At 28.9% G+C, this 17,703-nt stretch overlaps 1 protein-coding gene across 3 annotated transcripts in view; it reads right to left on the bottom strand.

Moving 5' to 3' along the window:
* LOC100161412 (cationic amino acid transporter 2) overlaps positions 1-17,703 on the bottom strand; it is a 37,400-nt gene that overhangs the window by 7,595 nt on the left and 12,102 nt on the right. The window contains exons 1-2 of one of the 3 annotated variants that reach the window (XM_029486472.1): positions 15,608-15,628; positions 610-847 (exon numbers count right to left, since the gene is read on the bottom strand). In XM_029486472.1, the coding sequence (XP_029342332.1) occupies positions 610-826 (217 nt within the window). In that variant the 5' untranslated portion in view covers positions 827-847; positions 15,608-15,628. Of the gene's footprint in view, positions 1-609; positions 848-14,810; positions 14,916-15,607; positions 15,629-17,703 lie in introns of those variants that run through there. The other 2 variants (XM_029486471.1, XM_008186310.3) reach the window with 2 other exon arrangements.

The raw sequence follows: 17,703 nt of genomic DNA on the forward strand, positions 1-17,703 counted from the left end.
TAATTTCCGGTTCGGACTGTAAATAGGGTGTTCCGACGTTCCGTAATATATGTACACATATACTACATTATGTACATATATACCGAGGGGATGGTTTTATATATATATTATATTTTATGGGTTAGGTATGCATTTTGTATATTTTTTTTTTTTTATTGACAATTTTCTTATAGAAAAGTTATATTATATGATGGAATGAAAATTGTTACCTAAATATGTTTAACACGCGATCGTAAAATTGGAAAAAAATGTGTCCTCTTCCAATTTGTTTGAAAATAATGTTTTGTTGTGATGTGTTTATTTCGAATAGATATAAATGTATAATATTATTCCAAACTGCAGAAAAGTATAAAATACGCGTGGATGAAGTTGAGTATTTACCACAGTTATATACTGGATATCTGGTAGATAACCGTGGTGGTATATTTTACCGTAGATGATACGACTGATACGTGATCACGACCTAACTCGTTTTCATTGTGCGGTTCAGTGTTCGGTATTAATTGTTCGTTCTTAAACACCAGTCTATTCTGAACTCACACCGGAAACAGAAGTCGTCTGTAATTTCATTAGTTTTTTTTTTTAACATTTCTCTTCTCCTCGTCTCACCTGCGAAAGCCGACGCAATGGCGGCCAAAATGAAGGACAACACGACCGCTGGCCCCGCATCCGTTTTGCCAACAGATCCGGCGAGGACGTACACGCCCACCCCCAACGTGGACCCTACGCCGAGTGCCGTCAGGTCCGCCAGGTTGAGGACCCTGGCCAATTTCTTCTTTTCCGGTTGGTCGATCAGTATGTCGTCGTCACTTTTCCGTCTAGACATAACCTGGATCAGTTTTTCTCGCTACAAAATAAAAATAAATCGTCAGTCTCGTTATTATTATTATTACATACTGTTTTCACTATCTATTGTTTACAGGCAAAATCGCGTCGAGTCAATATTATTCGTCGACTTATCGTCGAACTAGGTCGGTACATAGTACCGAGTACATAACGATCAATAGTTATAATTCTCAAGTGTAATTTTAAAATTCAGAAGTATGTGGTGACGTATTTCGTGCCAGATCGAAAAATGAAACTAATGCACAATTAACAATATATTATTATATTTCAATACATCGAGAGTAAAAATTACTAACATGAGCGTTGATTGAAACATGCTGCAAGAATTACGGCAAGTCAATAATTTTATGAGTCGGTCCAATACAGCAACAGTGAACTTTCAAATTTTTAATTTGTATGTTTTCAAATGTTAATTGTTACATATTCGATTAACTTTGTGGCGAGAAATGAACGAATCGAGTTGATGGGCCTGTTACTGTTAGTTATATTATTTAAATCACAGATCACTTCTATAAGGTATAATAATGAGGGATGACTTTTATGAGATAATTATTTCCCACACAGCACAAAATTATTTCCCAACTATATGGTAAAAATATTTTCAGGAAAATAATATGGTTGTCAAAATATTTAAAAAAGTTGCATAAATAATTAGAAAATATTTAGACCAAGAAGTTCATATTTTTGAAAATATTTTATAAAAAACATTAACAAACCATTTTAATAATATATTTTCTAAAAATATTTTTACGGAAACTTTATAAAAATATTAAGTCAACATATTTTGTTATACATTTGTTAAGACCGTGCATTAAAATTTCTGTTTTTATTTTTGTTTTACTATATTATTTAATGCAGTATTTTTATTTCATATATTATGTTACACGACTCTCTGAACCAATTAATAACGAAAAATGTACTGACTATATTTTAAATTAATAAGCAATTTTTCGACGTTTTTAGTAAATAGTAAATACTACAATTATTCCGAATAATAAGCTAGTCATTAAAATTTAAGCACATGGAGGTATGTAGTTAAATTGTTGATAATTTAATTTGCAATACTATATTTTAGTGAATGATAATTTTCTTGAGACTTTTTACTGGGTATTTTTCGACGTGTTTACAGAACTAAAGCGATAGATTATTTTAAGTATTCATTTTATTATTCGTTTTGGATTATTTTGGAATTCTGGATTGCTGTATAATATTGTATAGTTATTTTTTCCCAGAAAAAAAGTTATTTTAAAAACAGCAAACTCATTGGAATTTTCCATAATATTATAATAATTTATAAATCTTAACTGTCAACATACCAAACAATAATTTGCATTCAGTATATTCACGGTATATTATGCATTTTAGTCTTATAATATGTACGATGTACCTAATGATTTCACGAGTCTACGTTCATAGTTTCATAATTAGACAAGGAATCTGATATGTATCATTATGAAATTAATATAATATTTTATTCTATCAATTTATACAGGTATATTATTATACAATATATTATAACAGTTTAAAATAAGCTATTATTATATTGCGTACAGACGTACATTGTTAATCGTTTTTAAATAATAAATAAACAATAACTTCCTATGTAATATAAAATGCGTGCTAGCACATATCATAAAAAGTAACGTACCTACTATTTGTAGGTTTGGAATATTCATTGATATAGAAATAAGTATAATTTTGTATAATGCAGTAAATAATAGCACAATTCACTATCGTTGAGTTTTGATTGTGAATTCAGATAAAATACTATAAAAATATGGGTCGTACGGCCTAATGTGTTTGTCAAAATTTAACTGAAACGATTTAAATCTGATTCAATAATTGTCAATTGAAACTATTTAGTGTACCTACACATGTAAAATATTATGCAAACTTATATAATATTATAGATTTATATCACATAGTTCTGTAAAATATAACTAAAATACTTAAAACCATTGCAGTGCGGATTAACTATAATATTTAATATTAAAATGCAAACGCAAACGCTTTTATACATTTCGAATAGATAATATTATATTTTAGATCTGTTTGTCCGAATTAGTATGAAACGATTTAAATTCTATTTAAAAATGTTTAATGATTATGACTTTATCGTTAACAGTGCATTATATAATATTATATTACTATGAAAACTTATAAAAAGATATAAAATACAATATAGCTCTGTAAAATATAATTAAAATACTTTGAATCATTGAAATTCGGATTAATTAAGTTTAAAATTTAAATTCAAATGAATTGCAATAGGTACCTAATGAATTTAAAGAAGACAAAATTATAGATAATAACGCGCTTTATTATAGCCGTTAATTATAATCGCAATTTAGTGTAAGTACTAATTATAATCGCGATTTAGTGAAGAACTAATCGTTAAATTTTTCATACTTGATAACGCAAATATTACTATTAGTTAAAAATAAATTGCATGTGTTAGAATATAATTATAAATACAATGTACTAATTAAAATAAAATTTACTAAAAAATATTCAAATATTTTGTCCCGGTATATCGCATAACGTACCTATTATATATTGGGACCTACGTAGTAATTATGAAGTCTATAAAAATGATTTTCCTAATCAATATTACATATTAATATGACGTGTTTGGTTTTAATTTTAAAAAAAAAAGACATTTATTATTTAGGTCAAAATACACCCAAGTTTCATGACTTAATGTTTCTATACCGTTTATAATATTGCTGCTAATATTCGCTACTATATTAATGTGTGTACACATTCACACATAAGGCAAAATGCATAATTGTATAATACTTTAATATACTATAGGTATAGACGTATAGTAATTAATAAAGACTTAACAAGGGTTTGTTTTATCGGAGCTTTAATCATTTACAAGTGCACGATTATGCAAGAGAAGAGTTCACGTGTTTAGCACAAGCCGTAGCATTAATCATTATGAATAACAAATTTTATTTATTTAATTGTTCAATAAGAGATAGTATTGTATATCCATCAAATTAAACCTGAGAAATCGCTAAATTTATAACTGTTCAAATATATTTTGTTAGAGAAGGCGAATTTTTTTAAGATCAATATCATCGTTGATTATAATAATAGTATTTAGCACACTATAATGTAATTTAATAAACCGAATTGAATTTTGAACATTTTATAATTAAAAAGTTTTTTTATTTATTGATGACTCTTCAAGAAAAACTTTTGAACAGATCATATATCATTAACACCTAGGTATATATATATATTATTTATGTGTAGAAAACGCATGGGTACTACAAAATGTGGCTTCAAGTTTAAAATAAGATTATATTAGCTTGTAGCTACCTAGAAGTATGTGTATCGAAAATATGTTCTAAGGTTTCTTGTACATTTTACTTTCCAGTAAGATGTATTTTAATTTAAAAGTCAGTGTAACATAATATAATGTTTAATATATTATTATTATACAATATAAATATTATATTAAACAGAGTGTTCTAAAATTGTTTGTTTTCGACAATGGCTGATGACGTTTTTTTAAAGTTAATTGATTTTCCAAATTATTATTAAATAGGTAATAATACAAGTCAAGTATCTAGTTATAATTGTATGATTACCATTGACCACAATTATTTGTTATTATTTTTATTTTATCATGCTCGAAATATTGTTAAACTTTATATATTATTTATTCTCTGCTCTCGCGGGTGTACTATCAATAAATAAAAATAACTATCACTTAAAAATTAAAATGTCCTATTAATGGGACGGATTTTTCTAAAAAGAATTTGTTCAATCATCAATCGTATATTATATAACTTATTAGGTGACATGTTACATCTAGATACAGTTCAAAACAGTTTTTTGAATATTGCCACTTACCTCACGGGCCACGAATATAAATAGTCATGTCAGCTATATTTTCAGTTTAAAATCGTTATATCTTGAGTTGTAAACTAAGTGAAGGAACTATGGATGCACTCTGTTTATTAGAATGATCTGACATTTGTGATCCTGGTTGCACCAGGTTTAAGGGATTATTTTAGCTACCATAAAATCGTACTAGTTTTGCGCAAAAACCTAAAAATCGACTGTTTAAAATTTTTGAAAATAATCGTAACATAGATTGATAGATACGTACTTACTAATATATGTTTAAGAAAAAATACATTACTATATAGATTTCTATAAATATTATTACCATAATATAGTTAAAATGGTTTAAAAAAGGTCATCTTTAACAATAGAGAGTTGATTACAAAACAAGTTATGACAAATATGTATTAGGGTATAAAGTGTAAATCGTAATGATATAAAAAATTGTTTAAAAAAATATTTTTATTTATTTTGTACATTTAAAACGTGTATAGTGTGATTTTTATATATTTTACGCGTGATGAAAATGGCAAGAGCTGACCTTACTATGTCATCGCGCATGATATAACTATATGGACTCCAATCTATAAATTGTAAACGTAAATTTTTTCTTATACCTATACGTTCCGAACAAAGTACACCGTATAATATCATATTTTATTCGTGGACCAATAAATAAAGTTTTCTATACCTAACCAAAACGTTGCAATATTATAATGTAATAAGTATACACTATATTATTTTATCGTCTAATCGTATTCTATAATACAAGACGTATGAAATATCACTATTATGTTTAGCTACAACAAAGATGGTCTTGCATAGTTGCATAAATGAATTAAACATTTTTAAAATACCTACGCATTGATGAAATATATGTGTATCAATGTGATATTTATATTTTGAAATTGTTATCTATATAATAGTAACGCATGATGAGCACAATATTAAAATATTTTTTTTATATCTTTATAAGAATCTCTTTATCTAAATATAATATTAAAATAACATTGTTTAACCTAGATTGCGGAAAGTATTTTAAAATTATGACCAGTTAAATAATCATTTTGTTGAATAAAAACTTATGTTTACACGTTTTTAATACTTCAATGCTTCATATTTTCATATTTTCATATTAATACATAATATATTTGAGCTTATAAAATGTATACTATTGCATATTAAACATTTAAGACGTGTTATGTCATATTATTTGTTCAATGAGTCAAAACAAACACGGACAAACAATAGAGATCTCTCATAAAATAACCATTTTTCAGAGTGATTCTGAAGAGCATACATTAAAAAACATTTGTCATCAGAGAATATTTGCGTAATAATTTCGGGAAATTTACAGGAAAACATTTTAACACGTTATATTTAAATTGCAATTATATATTCATGGATGACATAACGCGTTATACTATATTTCCTCATAAGAATTTTTTTTTAGATTTTTAGCACTAATACTAATTTTCCTCGTAAGAGTTTCTTGACGTATCGCTACATTCAAACTACTCAAAGTGGAATATATGCACACAAATAACTTTTTATAGCAAGACCATTTTTGTATTTTTATTTTAGAAATTTGTTATATTTTAGTACTATAATAATACCACGAAAATCACTAAACTTTACAAGTTAAGAAAGTTTTATATTTTTTGGTCTGAAATGAGAATTACAAAATTGTTTTTAAATATTAATACACAAACTTCAGAGTTTGTGAGAGAATACAACTAGAACTTGATTAATTTTTGTTCTGCTTACAATAAGTGTATTGTAATTGAGTATATTATATGTAGTTTATAATCTATCAATTTGAACGAACGATAGTTTTTAATTTTTTGGATAAATATTTTTAGTTTTTTTTTTACAGAGGATTCTAATATAATATATTTACATTTCAATATAATATTAGGTATGGTACCGCGAAACCCAATGCCAGCGATCGATTACAATTTATTGTATTTTCATTGACAGTAAGCGTAATAATCACCTTTATATTGTTCAATATGACTATTAGTTCTTTAAATTGCTATTTTTAGATTATTACCTAACTATTAAGGGTCCCGGTGTCAGTTTTTCAAATTTTCCACAATTCTATAAAATTTGAAAATTCAATTTTATATTTTAGTTGCTAGTTGCTACCTCAATTATAAGACTTCTCCAATAATCTACTATCCGATAACTATTTAGGGGTGGTTGATAGGGTGTATTATATCGAAAAAAATTACTTTACGGGAATAACTCTCAAGCTTTATAGAATTGACGGATTTTGATGACTATTTTTTTATCTGAAAGAAGAAGACTTCCTACAGCCCGCACCGATCTCTGATTTTGTATTTTATTTTAAATAATAGTATAAAATAATTTATAAAAAAAGCTAAAAATTGTCTTTTTTTTAAAGACTTATAATTAAGTTTGAGATGAAAATATCGAAAAAAGGAGTTAGATGCAGGCTGTAGAATATTCTCCTCTATTAATAAAAAAAAAAAATATTAAATTTGGTTAACTCTACAGGGCAGGATAATTATTCCCGTAAACCGTGTTTTTGAGGACAAAATTACATTGGCACCGGGCGCCTTAAGTTTAATTAAGTCAAGATTGTTATTTAATAAATTGTCAAGTTTTTAATTTCTAACAAGTATAATGTATATGTTATATATATTTTATTGTTCTCTATAATTTGTATTAATTTTTAGTATAACTTACGCATGTACCTACAACTGTCATTAAGATATTATTGTAAATTAGAATTTTATTCCGTTAATAAAATATTATTATTATTATTATTATATTATAGACTATTATTGGTATTTGGCAAATATTCTTAAATCGTTGTAATCGTATACAAAATAGTAATTTACCATCATGTTCACTTGGTGTATAATATTATAATTATATATAATATATTATTAATATAACAAATGATACTATTATATAGCAGTGGTATTGACGAATCTCCAAAAATGACTCGTTACAATATTATAACCGAGAAAATCGTCGTAGGTATCGAGTTAAACATTCGTCTGGTCTCTGTCTATTTTTATTTATCGCCACCGTAGACGAAGTGCACTCAGACGACGAGCGGCGACGGCTGATGCAATGACACTGACACGCGAGGACGGCGGCCAAAAAAACGTCCAAACTGTGCCGGGCTCGACGACGTTGCTGTTTTGGTTAACCGACGGCGAATATATTATAATATTATTGTGACGTTTAAGAATACGAAAATAAACGATTAAAACGGAAGCCGCAATCACGTCTGACCGTCGACCGATTGACAATGACACAATAATGATTTTATTAATATTATTATTGTAGGTGCTATAATATAATATGATTGACTACAAAATAAAATAACAATATATTAATATAGTATAAACATATCACTTTATATTAAATCTACGTCAAGCCTTCTTATTCTAACGGGCGACAGACAAACTCCATACCAGGCTGTTAGAAATACAAAAAGTTTAGTTGACCTGAGTACTTAACAATATGATTAGGTTATAACATACTTATATTATGCAGTTTGAATAATATAATCATGTTACCTACCTACTTAACTATTTAATATTTTAATAATTCTTCCGATTTATATCGACGCACTGCTACCGACCATAATAATTATACACAACGAAAATAATGAATATTCAGGATTTTAGTATAAATACTTGTTGATCTTATAGAAGCTATCTTTGCTAAATTTGTCAATTGGAAATAATCTTTAGAATAAGACATAAGTCCTTGAACTCTATAATAATATATTACATGGTACCTATATAGTATAATATTGGTATATTTTATTGTATGCAATCATTCGATTCAACGCGTTGGCTGCTCTAAAATAATAATAATATTATGAATCATTGAACTTTGCGTCTTTACCGATCGTATGTGTTCATGTTGATATTTACATAATAAAAATAAAATGCACAATAATGACGTGTACTGTGTATTATAAATTATAATATTATTTCAGCGGTGTTTTACATCATCGATACATCCAACCGATATGCCTGCCGCCGCCGACTGGAGCCAGACGAATTGATTTTTAATTGTCGCGTTACCCAAGTCGTTTAAAAAAAATTGTGCCATATGTAAGTATATAAATGAATTATATAGGTCGACGTGGTGGCGCCTAAACGATTTCTGACGCTTTAATAACACCGAACGACCGATCTCGGCCGGTTATCGATGTCCACCGATATAATATATACTATACGATCGACTTGCAGGACATATAATGTATCGCATTATTATTATTATTAATATAAGTAGTATAGTAGTCTGTGTGTTGGTGTTCGGTTTATTTATTTATTTTTTGTCAAGCATTAAAACTGTACATGCAGCTAATATCGTACACGTGTTTTCTGTGTATGGCTATACCTATCGTAATACGACCGCGATGTTCCGGTTTCCTTACGTATCGATCGATCAGCCGATGCGTAGTACCTATTCACCGACAAAACATTATATCATTGCATCAAAACATTATGATCGTTATGTTATATGCAAAACCGAGCAACACAAAGTAGGTCAAAACTTTTTTTAAAAAATGTACAACAGAAGATCTCATGTATTTTTGGTAGTGTCTTTTAGTGTGCGGTTTACTCTAAACATTAGGTACCTACATGATATATATTTTTGTCTCAACACTTAGATTATGCTGATATACCGCGGTATAGCCATTCAAATACCAATAATATTTACGACTTATTGCCATTATCAATAAAAATATTATATCGGTACCTACATTTCAACATTCGATTTTATTGCTGCAGTATACCGCGGTACAAGGTTATCAAGGAGGTATTTACTAATAAATAGGTACCATTAACATTGTTAGTATAGTTATTTCAATATGTTCCAAATTATAAAATTCTATAAACCTATATATTGTAATATAGGAATATTTTATAGATTCACTTTCTTCATCTTTGTAATATTATGATAGTGTACTTAGTCAAATATAATATATTCGTACCACTCGTATAAAGGACATCCACTTTTTAACGACTACTTAACGATATTTTATTACCAATAACTATTATAGGTATAGTCCTGCTAACCAAAAATGAATGAAAAATTATCTCTCCAAATGTTTACAGAAAATATACGTATTGTCAATTTATTGTTTGAAGTGTTATAGGTCTGATTCTCTTGTCACTGCACATACGACGCATACCTTTATCTAATTATTTACGACGTTAAGCAATTTTATTATTTTGAAGCCCAATAATAAACTTGTGTTCTTCCGTAGTCAATCTAATGAAACGCACACGTTACGGAACAATATAGTTGCAAATATAGTTGCAGTATGAATTATTGTTCATACATACCTAACACTATAACAGTATTATTATTATAATATTATCATTGGACAAAATCGTGGGAATGTACGAAAAATGCACTAATTATTGTCACTAAAAGGTATTGTTTTCGTAAGCTGTGTCACGAGAACGCTGTTATTTAATGAATAATAACTACAATCGCTACCGCGATATCTGCTGATGTATTGACACGGTTGAGCTATCTAACTGCGGATAATTATTATAATGTTGTCGTTGATTACCTATCATAAATTCATTAAACGATTAGGACAACGCGAAACAACGACATGAAAACAACGCGAACAAAAGGAATGCAAATTTGTCTATAGCGTTTGCGTTGTCACTACGTGAAATCAACTGATAAAATATCGACAACGGTATATTAATATTGTTTACCGACAAAATACGATTCGATTATTGCGTAACGAGTTTTCGTCGAAGTCTCTTGCAAGTGAAATAATCACGTACCATTACCCGTTCATGCGATTATTGTAAATAACAATATAAATTCGTCGACTAGGAATAAAAATTTCCAACTCTTAAATTTTCAAAAAGTAAAATAAAATATAACTATGAATGATTGAACTGCGCATCAGCTGTTGGTCTCGGATTGGACGCGGCATACTAACCTAACTTTATCCAGAAAACGAAATGGTTTCATTCTTAAAACAAAATAAAAGCCATTTTGATTTTCAAAATGCATGGAATGAAAAATCTCTGCAGACCAGTAAAATGTATAATTGTCATTAGTGTTAAAATGAAAATATTTTTTAAAAAAAGAAAGTCAAATTAGGTAAAAGACTTATATTTGTTAAAAGTTTGTTTTCGAGTTATCTTTATAAATAATTGTTTACTTAGATTGGATTATGGTCTAAATCAGTGCATTGGATGACGAGTTGTGTAACTTAACATCTATTTTCGATAAAAAAAAAGTGTAGGTTTTTGAATCTTAGAAAAATTAAAAATTAGATATAATTGTTTTCATCCCAAGCCGGCGTAATGCTCAACGAGTAAAAGTCATTATATTTTGATTAAGTCTAGAGTTTTTCCTGGCACGCGATTGCTAAAAACTATAGGCGAATAATTTAACTAATATTATATTATATAAACCAATTGCGTGCCCCTTGATCCGTAAAAAATTTACAAAAGTCTGAGTAAATTGGAACAATGTAAGTACAGTACCAGCTGTATATAGATGTGTAAATAAAATTACGTACATATAGGTACACGACGCATGACCGGTTTGTGGTGCTTAGCAGGCTGATTAGCGAATACAGAGAAATTGATACCTACTAAAAAATTCCCTAACCATAAACGTATAATTATTATATGTTTTCTTACACGTACCAATTTATTTATTATTATTTTTTTTTTCGGAACATTTTCTGCTGCGCAGTTGTTGTAGACAGGTATAGGTAGGTAGTTATAAGACGTTCCGCACTCGAAACGAAGACAACTGACGACCGACACGGCTGTGATGAAGTGTGTTTGATTTTCGCAATAATATAATGTTACCCATGTTGTTAAAATCAATCAAAGCGTCACGATGGATTAACATACTATTATATCGTATAGCTGACGATGTACCTACGTAGTATATAGCGTAATAATTATAATAATTACGTTTATTGCGTTTGTACAGGATAAGTACCTATATCTACCTGCAGCTGATATTATGACGATACTTTGACTCTGTAATTTTATTACTGCGGTACCTAGCTATACCGACAAAAAAATAAATATATTATAATTGTTACACGCGAAATAATAAAACGAGATTACGCGCAATACGTCATTCATTTGTTGATTAATGATATATTAGTATAGTTTCACTTTAGTCCGAGATCAATGCGAATATAAAGCAGGAGTCACAAAATATAATGTTTTTATAGGCTAATATTCTCATCAGATTATTATATTATATTTGTATGCTTAATCCTCTATAGTGGAGTTTTGTCCGTGGATATCGATGCAGTGTTCAACGGAATTTATATAATATATATCATGTGAATGACAAATCAGAAAAATTGTATCGGACAATTAGTGTATAGGTACCTATATTTATTATAATGTTATGCATTTGGACCGATAATGCGTATTTATGGCTTACCACCACCCCCTCACTTTACTCAGATTGCGGGCATTGATCCACCCCCGCTAAACTGCGTTGAGATAATCTTGAATATTATTATATTATATTTAATAGGTATTTATTAATCTTAACAATGATTATAACGAATTGCTGATTGTTCGTCTTTACGCGTGTTATTGTCAAATAAAATTCCGTCGCCCCCTTTTAAAATTCCTATGTTTATATGATAAATTCCACTCGTTGTACTATGTATAATATATTATGTTAACCCGCCGCGATATCCAAGTTTTGTTGACTCTGGTTGAAGGCTATTGTATTATCATGTGCTGAACAGAGATGTCCTTGAGCCTTGACGACTTCAACCTATATAATATTATTTCATACTAGAAACGATTAAAAGTATACGATCATATTTAAATAAATATTAACACGAGTTTGGTGTGGGTAAAAATATTATTTTATAAGTGCACAACACATTATATTAAATTTTTTATCAACAAACAGAGCAAATAACTGAACGACGTGGTTGAAAGTTGATGCGATCGACGATTATTATTGTCTGTATGAGTTATTATACTATCGAACTTTGGACAGCTATAAAAAATATCGTTGTGTAATATTTGACGAAATTAAAACTCATCGAGTGCAGTTCTCATTATTTAAACGATTTCATATAAATTATACAATATGTATAGAATATATTCAAATCATTTAACTGTAGCTTATCTATTATTATACGCATATACATTTAATTAAAAATTTAAGTGTGAAAATCGATCGAGTCTCGAGCTCTCCGTTTCGACTTCACCACTTTCTTAGTAGGTACCTATTTCTAATTCAAATTCTATTTATTTGTTTTACAGTATCAACTTTTACTTTTAGACAATATTATGCCATAGTTTTACAATGAGCGTAACAATAAAATAGATTTTTACAATATGATAATATTGTGTGTAAATCACAATAGGATATAAGAGAATGCTGTATAGACGATCATTGATGGCGTAGCGTGATGAATTTTTTTGGGGGGCTATAGCCTCTTTTTTTTGTGGTATATGTCGGAACTTCTTTCGACTTACTTCGCAAATGTTCTATACCTTATGATTCGAATACAAAACACAATATCCTACAAATACAACTATGGAAAAATGTAAAGGAAAAAAATATAAAAAGGACTAAAGAAGCAGATTTTAAAGTAAAATATAAATAAATAATATACATATTTTGTATTTGAATTAAATATAAAAAAAAAAAAAATTTTAAATTGGAAATTATTATTATAGTATAAGGTTTAAACGCCAACTTTTTTAGGCAAATATATCAAGAATATCTTCAGAATTAATAATATTAGCTAAGTCCCTTTCAGTATGAAGTAACGATAGATTTGAAAATCTATTGTTAGTCATTGCATTTCTAAGGTGTGTTTTTATTCGCTATAAAAATAGAAAATGTTTTCAGTTCTCACATAATATAGATGTATAAAACAGTAAACTTTTCCACAGGGGGCTAAACATATTTCCGGGGGCTTAATAGAATTCTGGGGTGGCTATACCCCCCGCCTTAGCCTCCACCATTCTAAGCCTATGTAGACGACGTGTCTAATGATCCACAGGCACACGCATGGCGTTGTATGATGGCACACCAAACAATGATAATACACTGCAAAATTGTACTTACAATATGAGGAAGAAAAAAAATTTGCACGAATTTGATATTATGTCGACCGCTGTGTTTAGACATACAATAATGTTATGTGTGTATTGTTATTTTTCACGACCTTGAGCTCCTACTATAAATTACAAATCGTATAATGGTATTGCGACGATCAATTTATCACACCTCGTTAATATAATATATATAATATGCCAAAAATATAAACATTATCGACCAATGAGACTAAATATTATAATATTATGGTGTCGTTCGGGAATAACTTAGGCAAAGTCTATTATCGCTAAACAATTCGATAAAAAATAATAGCTAAAATGTACGAAAAATACAGAGGTATACAATTAATAATCCATTGCATTACGCACGGAGTACCGAAACTGTATACAAATGTATACGCATTAGGACTTTGATCAAAATAGAATGCTATTAGATAATTTTTCAATGAAAATTGAGGATTCATACAGATATGTTTTTGGGTATATCGTGGTGGACAAAATATATCTATATAAGTAGCATGATACATTTTGTTAGGAATTTAATAAAAAAAAATGTCTGCGTGTTTTTATTGTTGGTTTGCGTTTCTATGGCAATAAACAAAGCGTTACAAAAACCGGCCTTGCAAAAAACGGTTGGAAAAAAAATGTTGTACCCAGCCCAAAAACATATTATCTATAATACACCTACCTATATGTTAAAAATTGCAAAAACGCGATTTAACGCTGCTTGCCTGCGCTACATACACAATGAATTAAAATTGCTATAACAATAATTATATACCCACAACCTACAAAGACAAACGAATTTACTGAAGACAATAATTATGCGTTACGTATTGTAAGTATATATAATAATATTATGTGATTACAGTAATGAATGGTTTTCAAAAAAAAATATCTCTATACCTGTCTCCTGCAGTCTGGCACAACTGTATTCGCCGCTGCCGCAATCGGGCAAGGGATTAAATAACAATTAATATGTCTGCAATGTCAGGTCAATGTACCTACCGGTACGCTCAGTGTTTTCCATATCATGCGAAATTTATGTGCGGCGGCAATAACTGAATGTAAATATAGCTGGATACGAGACGATTCCATTGATTCGATTGTTGTAATATAAACTATAAATGTACGTTTGAATGAGACTTAGAATGAGCCCTGAAAACTAGAGAAGACAATTACAAATTTCCGATCACCTATAATTGAAACTCTCAACCCCGAACCCAACAACGTCTCATACAGCTCCTATCGAAAACTCGCTTTTTAAATAAATTGTAAATTGTATATAATATACTTAATATGATTATTTAAATTCATTGTTTTTCATATTATATGTTATTATTATATGTGTTATTTTATTTATTATTAATTTAGCATTTATGTAATGTATCAATACAATATAATGTTACTAAACTGAACCCACGTACACTCCGTACTCCTCGAAGCTCGGCGAGTGTTTGTTGCTCAGTTTTTCAAACCCCTATAGGTTCTCATGGGGTGGCTAACGCGCGAATTATGTTTGGGCCCACGAAAATCTAATAACTGTTTGTTTATACGATACAGCGTTGGAGGCGTTGCTATGGGTTTAGATTTAAATAAAAGATACCTAACAGTATTTAATTTATTGTTTTTTATTAAAATAATATTATAATAATATTAATAATATTATGTACATCAAAATCCAATGTCCTCGCGTTTGTTATATAGACTCCAGATTCGACTGATTTTGACAAAAATTTCAGAGATTGTCTTAAAACATATCGGAAACGTTTAGAGAGTAGTTTGAACAACGTTCGAAAACATACCAATTAGTGCTGTATCCCATGATTTCCGCGATTGCGCATCTAGGTCGAATTAGTTTACATATTGAGGTACACCGATGCCGATTTGTCCGTGAACTGAGGTACCTATTCAATTGAAACAGTGCGATAAACCGACATAGGTTCATGTTTGTTAATTTTTCCCGGGCTTAGTCGGCTTATACAGATAGTCTTATAATACGTTTCAATTATATATAACTTTGCAACGACGGTAATACTACAAAAAAAAACATTCAGTACATTATTTGCTTTAGATGTAGGTTTAACTGCAACCTATACATAAACGGAGTGTCGAAACAAAATATCATCGTACGTAAATATAATATTATTGTTTATTATGTAAGTTGTAATTGTATTATAATATTATTATAATCTTCATTGTATAATCGAACGTCGCTATCTATACTACTGTATACAAACATTACTAACACATCGATTGTGTAAATTAAAAACCATCGTCAAATAACAAATCCTGATTTTATAAAATTCTTATTGCGAAGTCCCATATCTACTGTTATATTATATTACACTATTATTTATATTTCTGTGCAGGTTATCGATTACGGTGTCGTGTATATTATACTGAATGCGCAATACACGCGTAACTTCCTCCTATATTGTTAAATAATTTTAACGAAATTATTGATATTTTTCTGACGAGCGATAACACATAGGTATAATACAACAATATACTCAGCGCTATGTAAAGTAAACAGTACCGTTATAATGTTTGAATAATATTGTGTTTATATTATTATTAATATTAACTGGCTCCGTGAATTGCGAATTAGTGTGTATTTCCAACAAACACCCACTCATAAAGTTTAACATAAGTATTTATATTATATTTATAGTGTTCTATAAAATATTATATAATATAATATTACTCTATATCAGAGGTGTCCAAACTTTTATTTGATTAAGATCTACTGAGGGTATATTTTTTATTTCAGGATCGACTAATGTAAAAAAATTATTTAATATTAATAATAAACATACTTATATAAATAATAAAATTAAAGTGTTAAATTATCTAAAATGAGTGTTTCACATTAAATTTCTAAATAATTTTAAAATGTATTAACATTTTACTGTTGATGTAGAAGCGTTTCGTTGCATATATCATGGCCAAACAAAGACTCCGTGCTTAAGTCTAAACCTAACCTACTCAGCTTTTATAAATTTCATTTGAGAAAATGTCATTTCACACTAACAGGTCAATCCGAAATATATGCATTTAATAACTGAATCTACTAAATGACAAATATGTTGTACGTTTATTAAGTCGGTCGTCTGGTGTAATTTGGAGAATGGTGGGGGGAGGGGTTTAGTAAAACAACGAAGTAGCCCCCTATGCTGTTAATTAATTCAAACCGACGAACTTACAAATTCCAAAAATCAACTTAAAAATTGAGCTCTTTAGCTTCCCATACAGCATTTGGGAAATGATAATAATTTGTGCATATTTTAAAGTGCTTGAATATTTGACTAATAATATTTTATAAATATTTTCTTCTGACGATAAAAAAATATTGTACTATATTATGATTGCATAAAAATGTTGACTTAATATTTGTTTAAAGTTTACGTAAAAATGTTTTTTTGAAAATATGTGATTAAAATATTTTTATAAAACATTTTCAAAAATATGAACTTCTTAGCCAAATAATATAACTAAAATATTTCCTAAATATTTACGCAACTTTTTAAAATATATGTATATTATAATTATAACATGTACTTAATAACCGTAGGCCATATTATTGTTATACCAATAATAGTTATTACTATATTATGTATGTTAGTCTATATAGACAATAGTAATATTACTATACCTACAGCGCGTAATAAATATAGGTTGCCGACAAATCGAATCTCAAAACATTATTTTCATCTGAGTCATGATGACTATAGGGTTACACGTTTGGCAAGCATGCCCTCTCACATTCCAAAAAGTTCATATTATTATCATTTGGCGCCCGAGTGATTGACCCTGGCCCGAAACTTTTCTGGTCCTGAGCGGATGTATAGCGATAGGGATTCAATATATCATATCGGTAGGTACTCACGCTATTCGACCA

The sequence above is a fragment of the Acyrthosiphon pisum genome, chromosome A1 (genome assembly GCF_005508785.2).
Source record: "Acyrthosiphon pisum isolate AL4f chromosome A1, pea_aphid_22Mar2018_4r6ur, whole genome shotgun sequence".
Taxonomy (NCBI): Eukaryota; Metazoa; Arthropoda; class Insecta; order Hemiptera; family Aphididae; genus Acyrthosiphon; species Acyrthosiphon pisum.